A 14,411-nucleotide genomic window follows, 5' to 3' on the forward strand; every position below is an offset into this window, starting at 1 on the left:
GTATTGTGGGATGGGCCGGCTAGCTAAGAGGCGACGGCGGCGGCGGTGGCGGCGGGAGCTGCGGGGCCGGGCGGCGGCCTGAGGTGGCCAGGCAGGCGCTGGGGCCGCCATGAACTCCTCGGTGGTGAAGCGCACGCAGGACGCCCTGGGGAAGGTGATCAAGAAGCCGCCGCTGACGGAGAAGCTACTGAGCAAACCCCCGTTCCGCTACTTGCACGACATCATCACGGAGGTGCGGGCCCAGGCCGGGGGGCGGGGAGGCCCGGGGGGCGGGGAGGGGGCTTCGGCGTTCGGTCGGGGCGGCGCCCGGCCCCGGGGGCGCCGGAGGAGAGGGAAGGGGAGCCCCAGGGCGGGGGGGCCTTCCCGGGTCGGGAAACCCCCCTCCCCGGTGCAGATCGCCGCTCTCGCCCTCCGCCGGGGCAGGCGAACCCTAAATGCGCGCGCGCCCGGCCCCCGGCAGGCGTTTCCCAGTGCGGGCTGTGCGGGCAGGGCCGGGCCGGCTCCGAGCCTCGGATCCCTGCTGCTGTCAGCCCCCCCGGCGGCCCCGCGGCCTCCGGGACTGGCGGCGCCCTCCCGCCGCGGCCGGGGAGCCGCCGGGCCAGACACCCACCCACCGGGGCCCGGCCGGAGGCGGGGAGGGAGGCAGGGAGCGGCCGCGCCGGGCCGGGCCGCTGAGGAGCCGCAGCTTCCGAGCCGAGGGCGCAGCCCCGGAGGAGGAGGGATGAAGGAGAAGGAGGCAGGAGGCAGGAGGAGGAGGGATGAAGGAGAAGGATGCAGGAGGCAGGAGGAGGAGGGATGAAGGAGAAGGATGCTGGAGGCAGGAGGAGGAGGGATGAAGGAGAAGGATGCTGGAGGCAGGAGGAGGAGGGATGAAGGAGAAGGATGCTGGAGGCAGGAGGAGGAGGGATGAAGGAGAAGGAGGCAGGAGGAGGAGGGATGAAGGAGAAGGATGCAGGAGGCAGGAGGAGGAGGGATGAAGGAGAAGGATGCTGGAGGCAGGAGGAGGAGGGATGAAGGAGAAGGATGCAGGAGGCAGGAGGAGGAGGGATGAAGGAGAAGGATGCTGGAGGGAGGAAGAGGTGAGGTGCTGGAGACAGCAGGGGAGGAGGGGCCAGGCTACGGTTCCTGCTGGGATCCAGGAAGCTCTTCCCTCCCTGAGCCCAGGAGGCAGCTTGAGGACCCTTTTTCATGTCTTGTTGTTTTGCCCCAGGCCCGAGCCCTTCCGCTTCTCCTGTGTGGCAAGGACTGGAGCTTCTGTGGAACTCTGAGGTCCTTCTCTTGGGAAAGGCTCCTTTTCCACCCGAGGGGCCATTGTTGGGACACTGATTTTTAGTCTTTCTAGTCTCATTCATGAAGGGAGTGTGAGCTGCTGGGCTGGGCTAGATCAGCCCCTTTGGTTTGTCTGTGTTGCCATGGGAGGCTGCCGTGTCTCCTGACTCCTCTGCTTGTCGGGCAGTGGCCGAGGGGCACGTCAGATTCCTTCACTCTGCTCGGGAAGCCGGGCTACCTTTGCTATCAGATTCACACCTTTTCTAAGTGAATACTTTGTGTATTCTCCTGCTGGCCAGGGCTGCATGCTCTCTCTGTACACTTGTCAAAAACCAAGCAAAGAGGGAGAAATGGCTCGTGCGTCCTGTTTAAGTGCCGCTAGAGTACTGGGAGTAGATCAGAGGAAATGAGATGTCTGCTTCTCCAGAATTACTGCCCAGGTGTGTACTTCCATCACAGATGTTTGACCACAGTGGAGTAGCCAGTCTGCAGACAGGATTGTGTGCTTGAAAGAAAATAGGATTCTGTGTGTGAACATCATCCCTCAGGGAAGAGCTAGGCCTGGGAAGATGAACGAGTTGTGCTTTATTCAGGGCATGGGATGAGATGCACTTAAATAGTTCCACAAAGTCTGGGCTGAATAGTTGCCTCATTGGGCACAGTAATTAAACATTTAAACAATGCAAGTTTGATTCTAATAGAAATTCAGAAATTCCTGACACGTTCCTCAATTTCATGTTATTTCCATGTTTTCTAAACATGCCATCTATTTCCTCATCTTAATTTTTAAAAAATCATGATCAAAATGGTGACTATTCCAGATTCTCCACCAGAAATCTCCCCCTAAGTTGACAGGGATCTACCCATTAATTTATGCTTGTTTGTCCACTCAATCAGTTTAAAATCCAATTAACTGTATTATCAGATAGCCTGAGGATTCCCATCCTTTTCAAGTACGAGGGCTCCTTTTTTAAAAGAAATAAATTGTAGACGTCATATAATATCAGTTGAAAAATACACAACAAAACCTTTAATTCACTAATATTTAAAAATGAATTTACACCTTATTTATAACACCATTTACATGTTTTTGAAAAAGTAATAAGGTGTATTTCTGCTTCTAATAGCATTTCTATTTATGTTGCCATGACATCCCCAGTCCCTCTAGCTTGAAACCTTAGAATTAGGCTTAATTTTCATGTTCCTTACCTTCAGATTCCAATGTCCTTCACCATGTATTAAATTTTGTGAATTGGCAAAATGTCGCATTGTCAATCTCTTGCATTCGTCTCCTGTTCTTTGCTTATTGATTGAGAGCTCCGGGTGCTCAACCTGTATTGGCCATTAACTTTGTGCTATTGTGACAATTATTACAACTGCCTGAGTCTTATTGTGCTCATCTGTAAAACAGGCAGGGAAGGGAGTTGAAGTACTCACTATCATATATAAGGTATTAGCCTTTTCCCCCTTAGTCCCAGAGAGGCAACATGGAGGACCATTCAGGCTGGGATGAAGAAGAGAACTGAGATTTAGATGTGAGGATAAAGTTCCTCATAAAGGGAAGAAGGGCTGCCTGGGGAAATGACAGGGCTCTGTGTAGGTGAGGAAATGTCTTCAAGCTAAAGTTGGGTGTCCATTTGGGCATTTGTTAGATAGCAGAGGCAGTTCACTTAAGTAGGTGCCTGAGAGTCTCTAACCTCAAGTCCTCTGAGCTCCCAATCTGACATTCTTGGGCTTGTTGGTTGAGGGAAGAAAGAAAGATGCAGAAAGATTTGCTTATTCACAGAGAGGCAAGATATCTGTGTCGTGTGGGGTAAAGAATTGTGGGTCCTAGTCTTTGTGCCACTGTAGACTTTGGTTGTTCCAAGGTTATCTTATCTACCTGAGCAATGGTGTCGGCTGTATTTACCATAACATGCTGGCCGGACTTCCAGTATTAGAGTCAGGAAGACCTGAGTGCAAGCCTTGCCTCTAATATACTAACTCTGGGACCACTAGCAAATCACCTAACCTCTTCTGTCCCCATAACTCCTTCCTTCCCCAACTTGGAGACTATAAATTCCAGATGAACTGGTCAGCTGCCTCAGTGCAGAAATTCCCTGAAATCTCTAGCATCCCCCAAAAGAAAACAGCTTTGAAATCTGTAAGAACTGTGACCTTACCTGATAGGGTGGGTAATCCCCACTGATTTGTTGTCAGTGGTTCTTGCCCATGATGTGTCCTGAGGGCTCCGTCCCCTACCCTGGAAACATCATCATCACCATTTTTGTACGTCAGGGGGCCATTTGATTTGTCTATCACTTTCTTTAAAATGCTAGGGCCACTGAAAACTTGAAAAAAAATTTTTTTTATGAAATTGTAAAGTATCAGAGGGAAGTTATTTAAAATTGATTTTAAAATGATGTTTTTGTTTTTATTGATGCTTTCTGTTTTTGTCTTGGGAGGCAGTAAGACATGGTAGACAGAAAGCTGGCCTTGATGCCAGGAGTACCTGGCTGACTATGTGATCCTCAGTGCTCTGGGAAGCTCTAACAAGCTTCAGTTGCAGAAAAGATGCAGACTTGCATTGGTTTGGGGCATGTCTTTAACCAGGAATATTTCTGTCCATCTGTTTTGTTTTTATATCATATATTTTTTCCTGATTATATCTTTGTTTCCTCTAAGGAGCTGCCTTAATTACTAGGATTAAAAAAGAAAAAGGAAGAGAAAGCAATTCACTAAAACTAATCTATGTATTAATGGTGTCTGATAGTACATATGATATTCATTTATTGTTCTCACCTTTTCTCAGTCATTCTCTGGAGCCAAGCTTGGTCACTATAATTACATAATAATTCAGTTTTTCTTTCCTCCCTCCCTTTCTCCCTAACTTCCTACTCATTATCTTTCTTCCTCCTTTCCTTCCTTCCACTTTCTCGTTACCCTTTTTTCCTCCCTTTTGGTTCTTTTACTTTATGGTGCAATTATTACTTATATCATTTTGTTTTGTTTTGTTTTGCTTGCTTCACTGCACCTCTTCATATATCAGTCTTTTGTACTTTGCATTCATGAATCTAACTGCCTTTTTTTTCCTTCAAGCTGAATTTTGATCTACTAGCAATGAGGCTTTGACTAAAGGGTTTATTGAATGTACAATCCAGTTGTAAATAGTCCTGAAAATACCTCAAGCTTTGAGAGTTTCTACTCAAACCTATTACTGAATCTGGACTGATGATGCTCTCTGGTGTGATATTAATAATGTTCTGTTTCTTTATGTTTTAAAGGTAATTAGAATGACTGGTTTTATGAAGGGACTCTACACAGATTCTGAGCTGAAATCTGATAATGTTAAGGTAGGTTTGAAACCATCTTCCTGACTTGGTTAATGTTTATAAGTTAATAGTTTTTCTTTACAATGCCATTCTCAAATCTTGAGAATAAAAAAGGTTGATATTTAGCCTAATAACCTGAAGAAAACATTTCAGTTCTGCCACTCTCCCCTTTTTTGGAGAGAAAAATGATGATGGACTGGCATATTAAGAATGGTGAAAATAGCTCAGTACTGACTTCATTTTACCTTTGCCTAAGAGATCATTAAGAAAGCATCAATGAGAGAAATCATTTATTTTACTTTTCTTTTGGACTCAAGGAACTCTCTGAAGTCATATTCTTTTCTTTGAAAGCCTTTGATGTGCATTACTTTCACAGATGCCTACTTTATATGTTTCATGTTCCCAGGTCCTTCACTAGTTAGCCTTTATTTCAGGTGTTAAAGTCTCCCAAGATTTGCTGTATAGGCAATAAAATAATGCTTTATAAAAATTGGAAAAACAATTTTTTTATTTAGAGAAAGACAATTGGAAAACGTATCTTTTTCTAAATTATTTGGAATTCCATCCATGTTTCATTTAAAAATTTGCTTATCATAAGAGGATAGATTTCTGATTTTATAAAATATGTAATCATTTGAAAGATACCATGACCTGGGAAACAAGAGTTCTGAATGTGGAATCGAGACAATCTCTCTTTTAAAACCCACCTTTGATTTTTCACTAGCGGCTTACTAGTCAAATGTTTCAGCTTCCCTGAATCTCAGACAACTTCCAGAGATTGACCTTCTAAGTCTTAAATGAGTTGTCAGTTTTGCATTGGTAGAGAAAGTTTTCGCTCTGATAGCTCCCATGCTAATGAAATCAGATGGTCTTATATTGTAATGAAATCTGCAAAGACTGCAGATGTTATTCTAGTAGGCCATCTGAAAACTACTATCATTAGCTTTTATGAAACTCATGCCTCAATATATATTTATTATTGATTATTAAGGGAAAATAGATTTGGTAAATCCAAACATTGCCTTAAAGACTCTCCTCTGCCGGGTATCACTGGGTGATCCTACTTCCCTCCAATGTCAACCTATCAGCAGGCAGCTCATCATTGTCTGTTATGTCATGAGTAGCTATGATTTGGGGAGAGACCGTGGAGCCCTGTGATTTGCAACTCAATGATGGCACCGGGAGGATATTGATTATTGGATTAATTATTGAGAGATATGAGGGCAGGGGGTAGCTTGTGATAATCCTCAAAACTGAGTTCAGCTGTGGCTCATGCCATTTTCTTTTCACCTGGATAAAAAAAAAAAGGCCTGGCTGTTGGGCTGCCTCCAAGATTTATCCATGGACTATGTACCCATATATTAAGTGACTCCTTGGTGACTTTGGTCATCTGAGAAGAGTATCTTGTTGATGTTTCCATAGGAATGAGATTTGTGTCTCACAGGTTTATTTTAGGAAATCAATTCAGTCCTAGAATGAATTGAATAGAATTATTTTTATTTACTTAAAGAGATCTAGTTTTTCTAGATGCAAAGTGCTTTTCAAATTAGCAGTGCTGATTAGAGATGAGAACTTTCTCTGGAGAACATGTTGGCGATGGTACAAATGATGACTTTAAATAATGTATTGTAAATTTAAATTTATCAGGATAAAGATGCAAAGATTAGCTTCCTTCAGAAGACCATAGATGTTGTGATAATGGTTTCAGGAGAGCCATTATCTGTGAAACCAGCGAGAATTGTGGCAGGACACGAACCAGAAAGAACAAATGAGCTGCTCCAAGCAATTGGAAAGTGCTGTCTCAATAAGGTAATAGTTCAGAGAGAAGCGCCGTAACAGAGTGCGGTAACAGAAGGAAGAATGGTCTTATGGGTTTCTCAGGTGTCAGGGATCCTTTTCTCAGTGATTCTGGCTTCTACCTGACTCCCTGAGGGATCTGTGGGTTTTGGTTGCATCATTAGCAGAGCTGGGGCTGGGGCTGAGTGTGGAGTGGGGGGAGAGCTGGGCCAAGGCCAGGATTCCCTGCTTTGATTCCCTCTTAGACAAATTGAAGACTGAACTGCCCCCCAGCCCGCTTAGAAGTTCCTGCAGGTCTCTTGCCTAAAAACTGCTCCTCCTGAAATCCCGCCAATCAGAGATTCATTTCATTTACTAAAAGCATTACCTAAATGTCTATTGCTACTTAGATTTAAAAATGCCGGACTATGTCTCATGTTTTAGTATGTTGCTTTTTTATTCTTGATTGATATTTTATGTACCTCTCACCTTCATCAGGGACCTTTTCAACTTTGCTAGCTCTAACCCTTGAGACTGCCCAGGAGGTTGGCTGGTGCCCAGGAAACTAAGAGTAAGCAATGGCTTTGAGGCCACGGGGGGTTCTGAAGCTTGGAACCAGGGCTCCAGCTCTGGTGTGTGAGAGTCCTCAGGCAGAAACTGGCCCCGTGGGCCTTTTTCAGCACAGACCCTAGTGCAACAAGAAGACATCCTCATTGTCTAGCTGCTCTCTTAAGCAGGCCCCAATGGTCAGTGGTCCTACACCAGTTCAGAGGAAGTTTGTGCATGAGGAATCTCAGCCCAAAGACCATGCTTATTTAGGTAACCTGAAATGGGCCCGGACCTCACTGCTCAGAGCTGTGGAAATCTCAGCTCTGAGGAAGGAGCCTCAAGGGAAGGGGAGGGATCTGCTTGTGCTCTGTCCTTCCTCTGTCTCAGTTTGGCTCCAATTAGAGCAGATGAAGAGCAAGAATCTCACGCAGCAGGTGGAAGTGATTTTTGTGTCCCAGTCCAGCCCTGTGGAAAGCATTGGGAGGTGGGAGGGGTGACAGGCAGGGTCAGGGCCAGGAGATGCCCATCTGGGACTGTGGCTGGCATGGGCCCGGCCAGTCTGGAGCTGGGTTTTTCTTTTCTCCAGGGTATGAAGAAGAAAAAGCAAACGTTGGCTACTTTTAAAAAAAAAGAAAAAGAAAAAAGAAATGTGATGGGATATGATGTCATGAATGAATGATAGCATTAGTAAAGGAGGCCGGGCCGTTTGCTCTCTGGTGAGCTAAGTAGGATTTGTGTAGCTATAATAACTTTTTGAAAAGCTTCTTGTCAACAAGCATTTGGTTCCTCCCTGTAAGATCATGGATTATGTGGTAGAGACACTGTTCAGAAGGCGTTGAGACCTGGCGGGTACAGAGACAAATACACCCATTGGAGCGGTTAGTCTCAGCTCTCCCCCGCGCTGCTGTCACCCGCTGATCTTGACCGATGCGCCTGGGTTTCTTTACCCAAAAAACGAAGGGGAGGGATCATCTCTGGCCTGCCCGCTATGATTTGAGTTAAAGTACTAATTCAGAGAAGTCAGCTCCCGGCACCCACTCGGTGGTCCAGACCATAATTACTTTATGAGAGAACTTCAGAGGAGGGGAAGGATTCCGGGAAGGGCCAAAGATGCCCGCCCAGGGGAAAGGCCCTTGGGTAGTATGCCCGTCATGCTGCTGGTGTAGTGGCCCTCCCCACAGCTGTGCAGCTCCCATAGTCCCCGTCGCCCCCACTGCCCTCTTGGCCTCCTGATCGGTCTCTTGCTTCCATTCTCTTTTCCAATTTCTCCCCCATAAACCTGCTCATCTTCCGAATACCCAAATAGACTCAGCCACTCACCAGATCCGGTTTGCTCTTGGTTTCCCCCTGGCCTCTTGTCCGAACTATGGCGTCCCTTCTGTGTTTCCGGCCACTTTCTTGGTTCTTTGATGTGATCTCTCCTGGGGCGCTTGGTACCACAGCCTGCTGGCTGTTCCTGGCGCTTCAGCTTCCTCCAAGAAACCTTTCTGTCTCTTCTGAGTGGGGCACATTTTAGTGTCCTGGTACATAGGTGACAAAGGGGCAGAGCTGGTTTTGGTCTTGTCTCTGGGCTCCCGGGTTCTGGCATGGCCCCTGTGGCCCTGGCAAGGGCTTCCTCAAAGCTCATTGGGCCGTGTCTTGCCATCCAGGCCCAGTTCATCAAGTGCGACTGATGAGGAGACGCTGAAGCTTCATCTCCTTATGGCCAGGGGCCCGAGTTTTGCGGGTACAAAGCAAACCAAGGGACCGTTTTCTTTTACACTCTTCTCCATTTCTAGATGAGTAACGACACAAGGCAGCTGCTCTGAAAGCACTTGCCTCCTGGAGAGTAGCCTCCCTTTTTGTCTGAGACAGGAGGCAATTCTCTCTCTGCTTAGAGGGGATCTCCAGGCTCTTAGTGGACGGGCCTTAATGTTTAGGGCGTGTTTTGGGGCCTCCTAAGGATTCACTGAGCTCAACGAGCACGGGAGGTAGCTTGTATAAGTAGAATTTCTTCCTTTCACTGACAAGACCTCTGGGGCTCAGGGAGCTGAAGTGGCTTGTCTTCCACGGCCAGGCAGCTAGGGCAGGAGTCAGAGCCAGGCCTTCTGCTACCAAGTCCATATCGATCATGACTTGGGTGGGCCAAACCACCCATGGCTTCTCAACCTGAATGACTGGTCTTTGTCCTTCCACCGCTTTGCCTCAGAAAGTCCCTCTCAAATACTAAGGGCTTTTCTTGGTTTCTCTTGCCATGGAAAGGGTTTCTCTTCATCTTAGGAAACATTGAATATCTAACTACTGAAATTTTCTAACCTTTGCCTGGCTTGCCTTGTGAGGTAGTGAGCCTTCTGCCCCTGTGAGTATTCAGGCAGAGGCTGAATGCCTCTCGGCCATATTGCAGAGGGGATGCTTGTTTTGTAAGTCTCCCAGTATGGTCGAGGTCAGGTGCTCTTGTCATTCCCCTGCCCCAGATCCCCCGCTGCAGACCTGCTGTAGGACTGCACAGCATCAGCACACGCTTTCCGCGGGCACCACGCGTGCCCTAATAGGCTTGTCATGGCAAAAACCAAACCAAACTCTTGAGCTGGGATTTCTTTGGTGGTCATACAGGGAGGCCTGCAGGATCTTGTACTTTGGGGGCATAGAGCCTCCCGGTGGGGGTCCTGCATGTACAGGACATGGCTGTACCTTGGCCGCGGGGCTCTGGGGGGAGCCCAAGCTCATCCGCGATTTCAGTTAGTCTCTTCTCTTCAACAGGTGACATCATGTGTGTCAGGTGGGGCTTGAACTCCACTCCATCTGTGATGACATGGGACCCCTCAGGGAACTTGGGAGGACCTTTCCACTTGGAGCGGGGCAGGGGCTGGGCTACCCGACTGTGATGAATGCTCACTCGAATGCCTGTTAGATCTGCTAACTCTCCCCCTTTAACTTTTTCTTTGTCTTTGCTTCCCTTTGTACGTGAAGCTCTCAAGCGATGACGCTGTGAAGAGAGTTCTCGCTGGAGAGAAGGGGGACACAAAGGGGAAGCCTCCGCTGACCTCGAAATCCCAAGAGGTGGACAACAAGGAGGTTAAGGAAGAAGAGCCACGGATTCACAAAGAGAAGGAGGTGAGCCGGGAGCCTTTAGATGCTTCAGATAACCCGACTTAGAATTTATTCACTTGCATTTATTTATTTACTTGTTTAGGAAAAAAGAAACTCTGAAATCAAAGACAGGAGCCCAAGCCGAGAACGCAAACAGAGAGAAGAGGGGAAAGATGAAGAAAGCAAACAGAGAGAAAAGGACCGAGACAAAGAACGGGAGAAGAGCAAGGAGAACGACCGGGAGAGGCACAAAGACCCTGACCGGGACAAAGTGAAAGATGGGGAGCGAGACCGAAATAAAAACAGAGCCAAGCAGGAGCGCGAGCGAGAGAAGAGCAGAGACAAAGATAGAGGCCCCAAGGACCGAGAGCTGGAGCGGGACAAGGAGAAGGACAAGAAGAACGATAGTGGGAAGGAGAAGGAACGATTGAAAGAAAGGGACAGAGAGAGAGAGAAAGAGAAGGGCAAAGACAAGGACAGGGACAAGCGGAGAGAGAGGGTGAAAGATGGGGAACACTCAAAGGAACATGAAAAGGACAAAATCAAGGAGCAGGAAAAAACCGAAAAAAAGGTAAGAGCCTTCCGCAGGACCGGTCGCCTTTGGGCCTCGGCTCTAGAGGAGCGAGGTGGGCGAGGGAGGCCTGGACTCAAGGGAGTGCTGGGTGAAGTCGGCTTTCCTGCCTCCGCTCTGGGCCCGGAGTCCACATGAACTGGTGAAATACCTGGTCTGATTTTAGGTTTGCATGAAAGGGGGCCTTCTTGGGCTCCCTGAGGCTGGGACTTGAGCCGGCTTAGTCTGATGTGGCATTGTGCCAATATTAGGGTCCGTAGACCTTCATCTCTGGCTCATCCCTGACTCGAGCACCATTGGTTCCAGCTCCAACGCTGATTGTCGTCATGGGCAAGTCGTAGACTGTCCCCTGAACTTCAGGAAGGTCGGGGACTAAGTCATCTCTAAAGGCCCTTCCACCTCAAAAGGTCAAGAGGTCTGTACTGCATTTGCTGGTAAAGGTTTCAGTGGTGTACGTTGTCTTTTGTAGACCGTAGTAAGGAATTAAGGAGTTTTTAAAACAGCTACTTGGATTTCAGGCTCTAAGAAAGATTATTTCTTTTAAGACAGCAGATAAATAACAAGATATCATTTAACTGGCGATCTTGTGGATTGAAGTCATTTGACTTCTTAATCTAGCTCAAACGTTCTTAAAAACAGAAAACTGAAGAGATAAAAAAAAACAAATAAATCTGTGTTGACTTTGTTAGCCTAGGAGATACAATGCAAAATGGACTTTGATGTTTCGGATCTTGTCTCAAGATTATCTTACTGATCATCAGTCCCTCTTGTGGGGAGATGATTTAATTATTGAGATAGAACCGGAGGAGATCTTTCAGATCACTTAAGCCAGTCTTTTCATTTCAGGAAGTTAGGCCAGGCTCGCCACCGAACCTAAGGTGTTGGTCTCCTGGTCCTGTGGTGTTGACACCCTTCTGTACTGTGGCACCTCTTGTTATTAGATAGCAGAGGCAGAGGAGGTTCCATGAATTTGTACTAATTGTGGAACATAAATCTGCGTTGATTTATTTCTTTATTTTAATCCTCAGTAATGGGTTTATTAATTTTTCCCATCTCTATGTGTTTTTCCTTTTTCTTCCTAAAATCGGAGTGTATTTTTTAAAAAAAAGATTAGGGTAATTAGTTAAGTTTTTGTTTACTAAGATTTTATTGTAACCCCAAGAGATCAAGAATTTTACTTTTAAATATTTCCTTTAATATGCCCCTTGAAAAATGGTCCCAGTGTTATGTTTTACAAAAACCTGAGTTCCATTATGACTTTTAGAATTTATAATTACATTCACATGTTCTGCAAACTTCCCCCCCTCTCCTCAGGAGGTTGCCTCACATATGGTTAAAGTCCCTGTACTGTAATGGATGGCATTTTTCAGAATGTGGTCAGCAAAGAAAGACATTTTTCATGGGCCCTTTGAAGTAGTGACTCGTGGGCCCTGGCGCTGAGATGAAGGCCTTCTGGGGTTTCGTTAAAGGATGACTCCCATCTACCTAAAAGGTTCCCTTCATTTCTGGAAAATAACCGGGGCCAGTTGGAGCTGGAACATGTTGACTGCATTGGCCATTTCAGTTATGAAAAGGTTTTTAGAAGCTTTGAGGGAAGGATAGAAGGAAGGTCTCCAGGTGGATTCTCGTCAGTGCAGCTTCCTGATCATTTAGGGAATTTTGTGGAGTCAGGAGAAGCGTGAGGAATCTTTAAAGGAAGCTTAGTCAGGGTTGGATTATATACTGTGTGCTGTCTTGGCATTCACTCGATCTTGCCCATTACTGCTCTTGGCACTCAGAGCCCGGCGAGGATGGTTTCCTGACGTAAAGTCTGTGACGTTGGTAATGGACGTGCTACCTTCTCTGGGCCAGACAGGTGAAGTGATGTTCCCCAGAGAAACATGAGAAAAGATATAACTGATCCAAAGTGAAAGAAGCAGAACAGTCTCTTCAGTCTCTTGCTTCACTGCTTTCTTCAGCACGCCATGTGTCCACAAAACTGGACTGTTCCAAATTCAGAATTTAAAAATGATCTCATTCCAGGTCATTGCCAACAGTGCAAGAGGTTATTCATTTACAGTTCCTAACGTAGTCCAATAAAAGGTCTTTAGTCCATAGAGGGTCTTAAAGATGAAGAATCTGTAGATGTGGTAGGTCTGTGTGTGAATGCTGCCTTGGTTAAGAAATATTTGAATCCAATAAGAAAGGTTCTGGTCAGATTAAACAAACCCAATAAATCAACACATTTAATTAAATGATTGAATATATTTTTAAAGTAAAATTTTATCGCTATCTTTTGTTTTTACATCAGTTATATTTCCCTTCTCCTAAAGATCCATCCCTTTTAAATAAAGAAGTAAAAAAAAAACTGGGGAAAAGAGGTGGAGAACAGTTCTGCAAAACTAACCAAAATGTACAAACAATCTGCCGTTATGTTCAGCATTTTACACCCACAGAAAGAAGAGGGACAGGTTTGCAATATCTCGCTTGAAGATGTAGCAGTGAGACAGGTTTAGTCATTATAATTTATAATTTCATAGCACTCTGTTTCCAGTTGCTTTGTTCTTTCCTTTGATATTGTTGTAGTCTTGGTGTGCACTGTTCTATTTATTTCTCTTTGCAGCAGTTCATATTGCTTCTCAGCATTCATCGTAGTTGTCATTTCTTAGAGTAGTAATAATCCATTACATTCATGTGCCACAGTTTGTTTGGTCATTACACAGTTGGTGGCTTCTGCTTTGTGTCCAGTTCTTTGTGACCACTTAAAGTGCTGCTATGAATTTGGGGTGTATGCTTATTCATGACTTCCTTGAGGTACGTACAGAGCAGTTAGATTTCGCAGTCAGTGGGAGGAGACATTTTAGTCACTCTTTTTGTCTCATTACAATTGCTTTCCAAAACACTTGGACTGAAGATATATTTCAGAATGACTACAGATAAAGGACCTCTGTTCCTGGAAGGAAAGGGTTAAGGTTTTAAAATCATTTCAATGAACTACTTGGCTGCCTTTAAGCAAATCTTGGGCCTCCCTTGGCTAACCTTGATGATTTAAAGGAACCAGTGGTATCCAATGAAAAAGTAGATGAGTTTTTAACCCACTTTAGCCACCGAGAGAATGGCCTTACTAAAGCAAGCCATTTGACTTGTATCTTAATTTCCTCATAGGCAAAATACTTTACTTGTCCCAGAATTTTGTGTGAAGATCAAACGAAATATAATTAAATATATTTAACCTTCCCAATTAGGAAGAATTCCTTTCCTTACATATCAAGGAAACATAATTTTGCCAGGTTTTTCTTATTAGATTAAAACGTTGCTTAATTGATTAAAATACTTCAAATATGATCTATACAAGAGCACTCTAAAGAGTTAAGAGGACAATCCAGCTGCTACGTATGTACCCCAAAGAAATCACGGTCAGAGGATACACCCAGTCCTGCACCAGTTCATGTTAGAAATTTTTTAAAGGAAGTTTTAAGCTCTTACCTACCTTGCAAGGTATTTATGAGGAAAACCAAAGGTTCTCATTGGGTTTTTGAGACTCTGCTATTAGCATTTAAAATAATAACAAACTGAGATTTAACATTGTGTGATTGTGTGGTCTTACTGGGAAAATAATTATCTTATTGTCCTTGGAAGTTATGTGAAATATTTTGATGTCTTGTTAGATGTTATGTTAAGTATTCTAAGGTAGAGGAGAAAAAGTGTTTTAATCATTTTATAGGCTGCAGGCACAGTGGAGAACTTGTCAAAAAAATTCTCAGAGTCAACTGTGAAAGACCCCAGAATGGAAATGGACAGAGAGGTAAGCATGGCAAAAAATGAATTTACATACTTTATTGTATTAGCTAAAACATTGACTCGCTGAACATGTAGTGGGGGACATT

The 14,411-nt window shown here is 45.3% G+C and overlaps 1 protein-coding gene across 12 annotated transcripts in view; it reads left to right on the forward strand.

Annotated features, from left to right (window-relative positions):
- The window catches only part of TRAF3IP1 (TRAF3 interacting protein 1), a 64,515-nt gene continuing 50,104 nt past the window's right edge, over positions 1 to 14,411 (forward strand). For 8 of the 12 annotated variants that reach the window (XM_031968263.1, XM_031968264.1, XM_031968265.1 and 5 more), the window contains exons 1-6: positions 1 to 232; positions 4,533 to 4,601; positions 6,228 to 6,389; positions 9,855 to 9,998; positions 10,078 to 10,545; positions 14,249 to 14,329. In XM_031968263.1, the coding sequence (XP_031824123.1) occupies positions 110 to 232; positions 4,533 to 4,601; positions 6,228 to 6,389; positions 9,855 to 9,998; positions 10,078 to 10,545; positions 14,249 to 14,329 (1,047 nt within the window). In that variant the 5' untranslated portion in view covers positions 1 to 109. Of the gene's footprint in view, positions 233 to 2,733; positions 2,870 to 4,532; positions 4,602 to 6,227; positions 6,390 to 9,854; positions 9,999 to 10,077; positions 10,546 to 14,248; positions 14,330 to 14,411 lie in introns of those variants that run through there. The other 4 variants (XM_031968266.1, XM_031968273.1, XM_031968269.1 and 1 more) reach the window with 3 other exon arrangements.

The sequence above is a fragment of the Sarcophilus harrisii genome, chromosome 4 (assembly GCF_902635505.1).
Source record: "Sarcophilus harrisii chromosome 4, mSarHar1.11, whole genome shotgun sequence".
NCBI lineage: Eukaryota > Metazoa > Chordata > Mammalia > Dasyuromorphia > Dasyuridae > Sarcophilus > Sarcophilus harrisii.